At 34.4% G+C, this 13,255-nt stretch overlaps 1 protein-coding gene across 15 annotated transcripts in view; it reads right to left on the bottom strand.

The window, feature by feature from the left end:
• Znf438 (zinc finger protein 438) overlaps positions 1–13,255 on the bottom strand; it is a 168,329-nt gene that overhangs the window by 11,415 nt on the left and 143,659 nt on the right. For all 15 annotated transcript variants that reach the window (XM_005334293.5, XM_078023448.1, XM_040276845.2 and 12 more), the window contains one exon: positions 2,149–2,232. In XM_005334293.5, the coding sequence (XP_005334350.2) occupies positions 2,149–2,232 (84 nt within the window). The remainder of the gene's footprint in view (positions 1–2,148; positions 2,233–13,255) is intronic.

Here is a 13,255-nt window from a genome sequence, read left to right as displayed (position 1 = left end):
TTATTCTAATGATAAGTTATATTTTGTGTCAGGTATTATAAAAAAAAAAACACATGCATTATCTCATTTGATCTCCATGATAACCTGAGTGAGGAATTCCTGTTGAGCCATTTTCTAGTAAAGATTTCTAAGCTGGTGAAGACCAGTGCTGGAATCCAAATCCTGGCCCTCTTGTCTGCACAGGCTTTCCTGGCTCTTCCTTGTATAGATTGTAAACTACTGTGCACAGTTATGGCCACCATTATACTCTCTGAATTTTGGGGTTCAAACAGTTTGGTTTCGATGCCTGGCTTTGTCATGTACTTGTGGCTTTGGCCAGTCACTCTGTTGTGCCTAAATATTGTCATCTATGAAATGGGCATAACAGTACACTAGCTACTGGGATTAAATGAGAAAAATATCCATGAAGGTGCCAGGGTGTTTCCTATCAAGTTAGACAGACATTTAGCAGATAGTGTCCCATTTTCTCTTGCCAGGAAGGATTAAGTTTCTGATGCTTATTTAATGTGGGAAAATAAGCACAGAACTTGAGGGCTCATCATATGGAAATAGTTCTGAATCTTTAAACTAATGTTTCCTTTTTGAGAGGTAAATGAAGGAAAGTGAGACAAAATAGCTATTATTCACTAATGAGGATCCCCATAAAACTATATTTTTTTCTTTGCAGTTTCTCTGATGACACCCACTTGGGCAGCTCAGCCATCCCTAACATGATTCATCCTGTCAGTATCACTTACTCCCTCTCCTCCCCCACCCCATATGTCAGTTGACAAAGTGTTAATTGGATTAACAATTCAGTGTGAACAGGAGTTAACATGTGCATTTCAAAGAGATATTTTGTGGGGACACTCCATGCTTTTGTTTATACAGAATAGTGAAGCCAATTGTTGCTCTTTTTAAAAATTTTTATTGGTTCTTTTTAGTTATATATGACCATAGAATCCATTATGATATAATTAACAAGCATGGAATATATCTTATTCTAATTAGGATCTCATTGTTGTGGGTGTACATGATGGTGGGATTCACTTAGGTACTTTCATATATGTGCATAGGAAAATTGTTAGATTCATTCTACTGTCTTTCCTATTCCAATTGTTGTTCTTAAACCTAGCAGGAAAGAAAGTACTAACAGGCATTCAGTTTAGCAAGAGTGAGTCAGGCCAGATCTCAGTGGCCCTGTGAGCGGCACCACCTGGAGTGGGGTTTGGGATACTGGCCACTTCTCTGGAAGACAGTGAGAATAACAACCATGATTTCTCAATTCAGGAGTGAAAAGATGTGGGCTCTCAAAGTGGGTAGGAACAGGGCAACCAAAGTTTTGAAGGCACATAGTTATAGATTTAGTATTTTGCTGAGTAAAGCATTAACAAATGTAAAGATAGCTTGAATTTAGAAAGAAGAGTTGGGCACCAAAGGGGAAGTACAGTTCATTAACTGAATAAATCAGATACATAAATATATCAGAAAATAAAAGGAAACAAGTATTCTTTATGAGAGAATTAAAAAGCCTATTACTTCAAATAATAGTGACAATAAAAGAAAATTACACAAGTGGTTTGTTAAATTCAAGTAACCATCTTTTTGAGGACACATAATTAATGTACCAAATGAAAAGTAAATTTAAAAAGCTTTATCATTTAAAATACATGTTAATATTTCTCAATTTCAACAAGTGTCTTCTTCATCTTAACTGAGCCCTTTTTATTAGTTCCTATGTCTGGGAGGACTTATTTTGATTTCAAGAACTTCTGATGAAAAACAGCTGAAAACTGGAAGTGATACTTGTTTTTAATACATGTAGAAAGAAGTTGTTTATCTTTTTGGAAAAATAATTTGTAGCATGCACAAATTTTTATTCATTATTATACAGCAGTCAAGTTAGTATCATTACCCAAATCTAGGGATGAATGAATAGCATAAAAATTTGTGAAGAGTTAATGACTTTTCAAGGACACTCAGCAAAACAGATGGAAACTTCTGAAATGCTTTAACCCCATTTTCTTATTATTCTTTTTGTTGTTAATATTACTAAAATGGCTAATATTCACTTGGGTTCCAGTTGAAATTTAAACCTTGATAAAAACATTTCACATGGTCAAAGCAGCAGATCATTTAATCTGACATTCTACCACCCACAAAAAATACCTGTGCAGACTGTCTTTCTAGGAGAGTCCAGCATTTGTGGAGTTAGGTGTTTCTCAACAGGACTGGTGGACATGGAATCATCTCCTATATATAAAAAAAAACTTTGGTAAATAGAACAAATTTCTCATTGCAAGCAATCTTCAACAACCAATAAAACTTGCTCTTTGTAAAATTTTCCTTAAGATGATTTAAAAAAAAAACTTTGTTCTTTTTAGTTATACAGGGCAGTAGAATGTATTTTGACACATTATACATACATGGAGTATAACTTCTCATTTTTGTGGTTGTACATGTTGTGGATATTACATATTACACTAGTCATATATTCATATATGAACATATAGGAAAGTTATGTCTGATTCATTCTACTGTCTCTACTATTCCCATCCCTCCTCCCTTCCCTTCATTCCCCTTTGTCTAATCTGATTAACTTCTATTCTCCCTGCTTATTGTGTTAGTGCCCATGAATCAGAGAGAATACTTGGCCTGTTTTTTTTGAGGGGGGATTGGCTTATTTTACTTAACATGATAGTCTCCAGTTCCATCCATCCATTTACTGGCAAATGCCATAATTTCACTCTTCTTTATGGCTAATATTCTATTGCATATATGTAGCATATTTTCTTTATCCATTCATCTGCTGAAAGGCACCTAGGTTGGTTCCATAGCTTAGCTATTATGAATTGAACTACTATAAACATTGATGTGGCTCTCACTATAGTATAACAATTTTAAGTCCTTTTGGTATATACTGATGATTGGGATAACTGTGTCAAATGGTTCCATTCCAAATTTTCTGAGGACTCTCCATTCTGCTTTCAAGAGTGGTTGCACCAATTTGCAGTGCCACCAGCAATATATGAGTGTACCTTTCCCCCCATATGCTCACCAATATTTATTGTTACTTGTATTCTTGATAATTGCCATTCTCACTGGAGTGAGATCAAAGGGCTTTTTCTTTTTTTTTAGTCTTATATAGCATTTGCAATAGTTATATACTGGGTATGACTAGAGAGATGGCAGTTGATGAAGAAAAACTTTTCTTTAGTGGGATAAACAGACAAGGTTTGAACATCAGAATATGTAGTCAGCTGGAAGAATTAAACTAGGACACATGCAGAAGGTTGAAACTTTCTTGCTTTTGGTCTAAACACCATGATTATGAAACTAAAGCAGTTAAGAGCACAATGTTTCAGTAATACTAAAACGAATCACAACAATTATTACTTTTTATACTCTAATTTCAAAAGTAGGTTTACTTTATATAGATTGGGCACTTTTGAGGCATATGTAAACTGCACTTAAAAGACAAGGGGTGAGGTGGTAGCTCAGTGGTAGAGGGTTTGCCCAGCATGCACCAGACCTTGAGTTTTATTACCAGAACAACAACAAAAAAAATGTCCCACTGTTTTGTAGTCTTATAGATGCTTTGTCTTCACATTTGATTTATTTTCAACTCACACTGATTTACGACATTTTTGCTATAAGTTTTTCTATACTTCATTCAGCTCATGATTTTGAAGTACCAATGCAAGAGGTTGGACAGCCATGGATCTTTTGGAGGTAAAGTATTCCCTTGTTATGGTTTCATTGATAATCATTTTTAAACATTGCTGCTGGTAAGTCTTGACTGTTTCTTCTTTACTCAAGGCATAACTTTCTTTAACAAAGAAAGACCACCCACAATACTAATATTTTGAAGAAAATAAAGAAAAAGAAAATGAGGTACTAGGTACTGATTGACACTCAGATAACCAGAGGTATAGTAGTTACCTGGGTGGAGCTAATCAGATCAGCTGAATATGAGGTAGACCTCATATAATCAGATTCTGACCCAAGCCAGCATCAAAGCAAGAGTCATCAAAGTTTGAAATCTTTGGTGACTACTTTGGATTTCTTTTCTTTGAGTTCTGCTTGGTTTCTCCTCCACCAATCTCTTTATTCTCCTTTGGTTGTAACTATAAAATCTGGTTGAAGGGAACATTTAATCTAATCTGCTAGTTAGGAGTATGTATGAGTTAATTATTCATTTTCACTAAGAGATGGAATGATTATCTACCTGCCTGTGTTCTCTTGTCCTAGGCCATGCTTATGTGTAAGCTTAGGTAATATTCTAGTTTTCCAGTACAGGCTTCATGGCTGATCATCATGGACACTCCCAAAAGATCATAGGTTCACCCCACTGCTGTCTTCCTATGGCACCTTCCCCAACTGGCTCCCACCTTGTATACTCTACTCCCATTGCTTGTTAATTAGTGCTGCAGAATTCAACCACCATGACACTAGACAGCATTACAAGCTTTCTAGTCTCAAAATCAGTTCCACAATCCTGTTCCACAATCCATTTACTTGTCCCTAACAGACTCCCTTTGGTTCCTAACTGGGGTTTGCCCAAATTTTTCCAAGGCACTTTCAATTCCACTCCCTCACAAGCAGGGCTTTTGTCTCTTTAGCTACAGGTTTTAAACACTGAATTTCAATGAAAAAAGAGAGGCCAGTAGGAGGGAAGCATTCCTTGACCCTTTTTCCCACTTCTAAACTTACCTTCTATCTTTGATTAAAACCACACAAATAATAACTTTTCCAGGATGGGAGAAAGGAAGGTAAAATACTATCATTCTACATATACAGCTTCTCTGCCTCAAGCCCGGAAACATTAGAATTTTAAAAATATGCACCTGAGCTCTCTAGCACTCAGGGAGACCCTTCATGACCAATCTGTCTACAAGTAGCTGCTCAGTCCCATGGGATCATTTTCAGTTTTCTTTAATTTTAATTGTCTTGTCCTTTGTGGTATAATAATATCATGATATTATATTATAGTCTAGTCTCCTCCCATTAGAATATAAGTGTAACATAAGCAGGTGCTGTTTCATTCATTGCAGGAACTGTCGCTCAATCAATATCTGGCAGTTGCACAATACAGTATATACTTACTGAATGAAGAAATTATTAATTCTCAATTATATTGCCTTGCTTTCTCCTATGCTTTTGCTAAACACAAAAATATATTTAAAAAAAAACAGTAAAAGGTCATTGGGCTTTATCTTTTGTTCTAGCTACAGTTAAATTTCTTAGAGGATCACAAAGCTGAGGAGTGATGGATTTGAACCCAGACCTGTCTGGCACTACAGCTCTTCTTCCTTCACTCCAAACACACTAAGGCGTTTTGCAATTTGTCCATTTATGTATTAGTCTCCTCCAAAGGCTGGTGAGTGTCACATAATCCATCTCAATGTGGAGAAAATAAAAATCTTTTTGACCAAACTTTTTTCTGATAAGCAGTGTAACTACTGGAGCAGGAGAGAAAGCTTCCTTGTTTTAACAGGACTCTATAGCATGGGTGCTGGGCAGGTAGTTAATGAAATTTATATAGAGCAATTTTCAATGCTTTAACACTTAAAAGCCAGGCTTCTTATACAGGTGGATTCCTTTTACAGATTAGGTTTATACTAGTATGCAAGTTCTTTTTTTTTTTTAAAAAAAATATTTATTTAGTTGTAATTGGACATAATACCTTTATTTATTTATTTATTTATATGTGGTGCTGAGGATCAAACCCAGCGCCTCACTCATGCTAGGCGAGTGCTCTACCGCTGAGCCACAACTCCAGCCTCACCAGTATGCAAGTTCTCTAAAGCAAAAATTACATAAGAAATTCATGAAACTTTTAAGCACTGACAGAGCACTTTCATTAATGAGCAAAAATAAATGAATAAAAACCTATTACTAAGGTCTTTTATAATTAAAAAATAAAACAAATATCTTAGATATTTCCTAATCCTGTATCACCTGCTAGGAAAACCAAGGTCACCCAAGAACATTAGGACTGAACGAAAAGGTCTAAAAATGTTAAAAAGAATTTCTAAATTCCTCATGTGGCAAGTCCTGCTCTTTTAAGTAAACATGATAAAACACCAGTGCTGTGATGTGTGGCTTCATCAGGGGAATGTTCCTTCTGGGGCTGGGAAAGAGTTTCTTAGAAACAAGAAGACAAATTACATAGTACATGTAAGTTAGAGAACAGAGACCTGCTTTGATTCTTGTACTTACTGCTAGAATAAATCTGAGATAATAATGCTTATTTTTTATTGGCCTTGGTTCTCTTCTTTGCAAGAGAGGATTATACTAGCAAGGTGTTTCTTTAAAAATGATGTACAGAATTTGGAGAAGGTCTCAACACTTTATTTTTATACTAATACTGAGATACCATTTGCCTTTTCTGCTGTGTTGATGTCTACATGTGCTGCACTGATAGGGCAAAAGAAATACTGGGTAAAATTGCTCTACCACCTCAGTCTGAATTGAGGCACTGACAGCAAACTAAAGTCATATTCTCCACAGTCACACTCATAGTAGAACAATAAACAAACAGTATGAACTTTAAGTTACATTAAATCTTGATCCTTGAGCACATGCCTTTTCACTATTTTGTGTGATGAAATGGTTCACAAAGAAGCATGATGGCTGCCTTAAGGAAAAGCATTCTATTTATCTGTGAAACTAAACTAGCTACTTTTTCCCCATGGAAAAGCATTCCTATCTGAAAGAACATCTGAGATGTGTGTTGAAATATATTTAAAGAACACAGTCAGATTTGGGTACCTGGCAGACATGTTCTCAAAAATAAACAAATGGAGCTTTCATTACAAGAAAAAACTGGAAATATTTGTTGTCAATGATGAAAATCATCTTTTGACAGGCAAGTGGGAAACTAGGATTTACCACCAGAACTTGAAGCTTCCTAATATAGGTCTTTTCCACTTATGAGGAGGTCAAATACTAATAAACCCATTGTTAAGATGAAGAGATTACAAGTGGAAAATGCATTTTATACACCTAAGGCTGGGGAACAGTTTCTTAGAAACAAGACAAATTACATAGTACATGTAAGTTAGAGAACAGAGACAGTATACTGTGGACTACTAGATACTTATACTTGTGATCTCCTGGCTGATTGGAAACTGTGGCTTGTTTCATGAGAAAATGTCAGGAGAGTTTCTTATGAGAGTGTCATACCACATATTGCTAGCCCAGGAAAAGATCAAAATTCAAAATTTAAATTTGGTTTCTACTGAATGTGTATTGCTTTCACAATACATGTGTGTACTGCTTTATCCTTTCTTACTAGGGTAAAGTTAAAAAAAAAAAAGTAAAGTTGGGGAGCATACTTAAGATCTTTCCAGATGAGACTGGTGGTTACATTAGTGAATATTCTAAAAATAGTTTCTAATAAAGTATATGGAAGATCTTCAAGTCAGTGAACTAGTTTTTTATCTCTATCTCTCTCTTTTCTCTTTTGATATGTGGGATCAAACCCAGAGCCTTGTGCATGCTAGGCAAGCACTCTACCACTGAGCTACACCCTAGCCAGGGAACTAATGTTTTCTAAATGACCAAAATATGGTACTGAGACATTAAAAAGACTCAGTCCTGCAGGAAAAACAAACAAAACAGAATATAAAAACTACACCGACATGATTTAAAATTTCACATTATAACTAAACTTTAAGAAGAACAATCTGAGAAGTTTTGGTGTATGTGTGTGTGTGTGTGTGTGTGTGTATATATCTATATTTATATATCTATATCTATCTCCAATGATCTGAAAAGGAAAGTTGGATTTTTCCTTTAATATTTCAACACAAACAACATCACAGCAAAACCAAATATGGGACTCAAAAACCATCTTCAATAACCCAGACTTCAAAAATATTTGCAAAAAACATTAAGTTAATGTCTGTCTTCTAAATTTTTTGTTTCAGAAAATACTTAATTTTGTTAAACTAGGTTATTTATGATAAGATTTAATGAGCTCATTGTTATATTAAAATGAATTCATACATATGCAGTTTCTGCTTATAATCACTATTATGGTAAATATAAATAGATAAAACCTATATAGATCGTCTTTAGAGTTCTCAATAATTTTTAAGAATGCAAAGTTGTTCTGAAACTAAGATGCTTGAGCTACTGAATTAGGTAAAATCTGATATTTAATCTCTTTTGAGAGTCTATGATTGTGTGTGTGGGGGGGAGGGATTATCAAGTCTGGAGATATTTTGCTTGTTTTGTAAGTTTTTATTCCTTTCACATTTGTTTCCTTGAGAATATAATATGGCAGCTCAATAAGAGAGTTTTGGTAATAAAGTGTTAAAATGTAATTTATCCTGATAAAATATTTATTATTAAAATATTACTAGTTGACAACATTAGAATACAGGTTAAATAATAAAATTCTTGACAAAAATCTTCCAAATATATAATACTTCAGAAACTTATCTTACTTAATTTGAATTGATATTCATAGACTATGTCATAAATCATGTTCAAACTGATGACATAGATACTTTTCCCAATTTGAAGAAATATCACCAGATTCTCTTGGTAATATACAATAAATATTTTTTTAATAAAAAAGACTGCTTTTTAAAAAAGCAAAATGCATTCAAAATCACTGTTTTTTTTTTTAATCAAAACCAAATTACCATAAGGTGCTCATTCTAGTATAGTCTGGATACTGGAATTTCTGTAAACATTTTTAGGATCTTGATGCCAATTAATTAAGAGACAAGAACATTATGTTGACTATTAAAAGCATTACTAGTGATTTATGAATTTCTACTCCTACCAATATTACATTTTTAGGACAAAATCCCTACCTTATATTTTTGGCCTGCTGAACATCCTAAATACCCTGTCAAACTACTTGGCTTTTATCCCTGCACAACTCATCATACCAACCATCTGCATAAGTAAAGATGCAAGCATCTGCTATATGGCAAATGGTCTCAGGGGCAGATGTTTCTATCCTTGTGTTCATGTCACTGGGGCTGGATACATTATTTGAACAGATGTACACAATCTGAAAGTGTTGTGTCCCACAGTGAAATGTCTCCAACTGCTTTCTATCAAAGTACATAAATGCTATTTGCACCTGCATTTATGTTAATGATATAAAGGCAGCAGGGGTCTGACAAAGTGAGATGTGATGCTATGAAATATATTTACATGGCTAATTGGAATTTCTGAGACTATGCTGCCAAACGGCCACACTGACATTGATACATGCTTGAGTAAATTGTCTGATTACCAGCGTGCTTATTAAGTAATGGAAATATGGTTATTTCAAAATAACTCATTATCTGAATCTACTAATAAGAATATCTTAAACTTTAGTATTTTATATCAAAATAAAATATGCATGGTCTACTTGATAGGTTTTAGGCCACCCAAGTCATTTCCAAGGATAGGTCTAGAGATATGTATGTGTTTCCCATTTGTTCTTCTGTCAACACATAACATACTAATAAAGCACAGTGGTACTTTGCAGAAGTTATTACATCAGAAAGTTCCAATTTCTAACATTAAGGAGTTAACCAAAACCAGCTTCAAAATGTCAATCTGTACTTGGTCTGTGGTATAAAATGGGACCCAAAGTCCAAGAACAGTATTTACACCACTTGTTAAGATCAAAATGTTTCCACATGTATTTCAATGTTTGAAAACATAATATTTTGGTAATACATAAAGAATGATTTTTTTCCCTCTAATAACAAGGTCACAAAGCAATGCTAACCACTAAATGCAAAGCACTAAAAACTCTAGTGGTTCTCCTTGCTACTACTGTGCATTTACATGTAAGGGCTGGAGAGTCAAATAAGTTACATAGTAGTTTTCTTTACAGCTTTACTAAACTAAAAGGTTGTGGTCAATTTCAAATAATACATTACTACTTTTATTAACTTGAAATTTATAATATCAACTATGCTCAAAAACATTGTATCTGAGATAAATATTATCCAAAATAACTTTTTAAAAATATTTATTTATTTATTCTAATTTGTTATACATGACAGCAAAATGCATTTCAATTTATAGTACACATATAGAACACATTTTTTCATGTCTCTGGTTGTACAAGAAAGTAGAGTCACACCATTCTTGTCTTCATACATGTACTAGGGTAATGATGCCCTTCTCATTCCACAGTCTTTCCCCATTTCCCTTCTCTTACCTTCCCTCCCCTTTGCCCTATCTAAATTTCTTCCATTCCGCCCAGGCTCCCCTGCCCCATCTCCATTATGGATCAGCATCTTCATATAAGAGAGAACATTTGGCCTTTGGTTTTTGAGATTGGCTTACTTCACTTGGCATAATATTCTCCACGTCCATCCATTTACCTGCAAATGCCATGAATTTATTTTCTTTTAATGCTAAGTAGTATTCCATTGTGTATATATACTACACTTTCTTTATACATGCATCTACTAAAAGGTATCTAGGTTAGTTCCACAATTTAGTTATTGTGTGTGAATTGTGCTGCTATAAACATTGATGTGGCTGTGTCCCTGTAGTATGCTGTTTTTAAGTCCTTTGGGTTTAGACCAAGTAGCTGGGTCAAATGGTGGTCCAATTCCAAGTTTTCCAAGGAATCTCCATACTGTTTTCCATATTGGTTGTACCAATTTGCAAGTCCACCAGCAATGTATGAGTGTGCCCTCCTTCCCATATCCTCGCCAAAACTTACTGTTGTTTGTATTCTCTTAATAGCTGCCATTTTGACCGGAGTGAAATGAAATCTTAGTTTTGATTTGCATTTCTCTAATTTTTATGCTGAACATTTTTCACTTATTTGTTAATTGATCATATATCATCTTCTGAGGAGTGTCTGTTCAGTTTGTTGGGCCATTTATTGACTGGGTTATTTGTTTATTGAATGTTAAGATTTTTGAGTTCTTTACATATCCTAGAAATTAGTGCTCTATCTGATGTACTGTGGTAAAAATGTGCTCCCATTCTATAGGTTTTTTATTCACCTCACTGATTATTTCTTTTGTTGAGAAGCTTTTTAGTTTGAATCCTTCCCATTTGTTGATTCTTGATTTTACTTCTTGCGCTATAGGAGTCTTATAAAGGAAGTCATGGCCTAGTCCGATGTGTTGAAGATTTGAACCTATTCTTTTTTCTATCAGGTACAGGGTTTCTGGTTTAATTCCTAGGCCCTTGATCCACTTTGAGTTGAGTTTTTTGCATGGTGAGAGATAGGGCTTAATTTCATTTTGCTATATATGGGTTTCCAGTTTTCCCAGCATCATTTGTTGAAGAGACTATCTTTTCTCCAATATGTTTTTGGTGCCTTTGTCTAATATGAGATAACTGTAATTATGTGGGTTTGTCTCTCTGTCCTCTATTCTGTATCACTGGTCTACAACTCTAATTTGGTGCCAATACCACGCCATTTTTGTTACTATTACTCTCTGGTATAGTGATGCCACCTGCTTCACTCTTCTTGCTATGGATTGCTTTGGTTATTCTGGGTCTCTAATTTTTCCAGAAGAATTTCATGATTGCTCTTTCTAGTTCTATGAGGTATGTCATTGGAGTTTTGATTGGAATTGCATTAAATCTGTATAGTGTTTTTGGTAGTATGGTCATTTTGACAATATTAATTCTGCCTATCCAACAAGGGAGACCTTTCCTTCTTCTAAGATCTTCTTCAATTTCTTTCTTTAGCATTCTGTAGTTTTCATTGTAGAGGTCTTTCACCTCTTTTGTTAAGTTGATTACCAAGTATTTTATTATTCTGCGAATTATCCTCAAATATCTACTTATGGAATTTCATGGTCATTTATATGCATACTTATATACATATGCAGAACAGGGAAAAATCTGTACCACCTGACATGTACAGTTCCCAGATGAGGTCAAACTAGGTGGTGCTCTCCTTTTTCGTTTTAGCTCTTATACTGTAAACAAGAGTCTTTTCAATGGTCTATTTAGTGCCATGTTTTTGCATTTTTATGCCATTTCTTGTCAGTTTCACCATTTATAATGACTCTCAATCATAGTGCTGAGGTTCTATCTAGTGTTCATAAGCACAAAAAATCCACAGTGTGCCTTATGGAGAAAGTAAGCTTTGCTGAGGCATGAGTTATAGTGCTCTTGTTTGTAAGTTCAATGTTAATGAATCAACAGTATATATTAAGTAAGGTGTCTGCAAACAGACACACACATAAAATAAAATTATGCATTGATGGTTGTCAAATGCATTGTAACCAGATGCCCATAGAAACCTAACCTTGTACATGTCCCAGGAGTGATGGTTCAATATGTGTTAAATTCTTTGTTCTCAGAGACTTTATACAATATAACTATTTCAAGTGATGAGAACTGGTTGTACTTTACCTTACTTAACTATCACAGAACAAGAATTATTATCCCCATTGGACAGATGAAGGGACTAAGGTTTACTGATTTATTCATGATCACAGAACCTAAGAAGAGCAGAAGAATGACCAGTATTCTTTAACTAGACTGAGGAGAAAGCAGAGATGGGGAGGAGGAAAAGAAAACCTAGAAAGGAGGCTTAAGAAAACAGTTTTCATATAAGGTTTAAAAAAAGTGAAACTGTGGTTAGACAACAAGATAAACTACTTTTAGGTTAAGTCTTCACAGAGTAAACACCTAGTATAGGCAGCCCAGTGTTATTCATTAAAACAGCGATAAGAGAGTACAGCTGAGTTTGGTTTTACTTTTCCCCCTTTGCTCCTTGCTGGTTGCTTCTTCAAAGGCAATAAATATTGGTTAAAGAACATTTGATTTTATTGATCTCAGAACTCCTGCTTGGTGTTTCATTAAGAAGGAGGAGGAGGAGGAGGAGGGGGAGGATAAAGGGGGAGGAGGAAAGGCTTAAAACATTTTGATATGAAATGAGAGTTTAAAACATCTACAACATAATTTACTATGCATTTGAGAACCCATTACATTCCAGGGTGCTTAAAACCCTGCTAAAGATAGAAAATTCATCAAGAGCTTTATAAAAGACCTAATTGATACTGAGTGTCCAAGGTAAGTAAGATCTTTCCCCATAATTTTCTTTTTTAAAAAAACATAAATATTCACTAGGTATTCCAAGTGTTCCTTGAGTTTTAAAATGCTATCTTCACTAATGCCAAATTATTTAAGGCTGTAAAACCTAAGTATATTCTTTAATGTCTATAAGACATAAGAATATATATTTTGGATGTGTCCTATTTATTTTAAAAATATTTGATCAAATAAGAAAATTCAGGCTTTAAAAAATAACATCTAAAATGAATTGGAA

This window comes from Ictidomys tridecemlineatus, chromosome 10 (assembly GCF_052094955.1).
Source record: "Ictidomys tridecemlineatus isolate mIctTri1 chromosome 10, mIctTri1.hap1, whole genome shotgun sequence".
Classification (NCBI taxonomy): domain Eukaryota; kingdom Metazoa; phylum Chordata; class Mammalia; order Rodentia; family Sciuridae; genus Ictidomys; species Ictidomys tridecemlineatus.
This window is presented reverse-complemented; position numbering and strand designations above follow the sequence as displayed.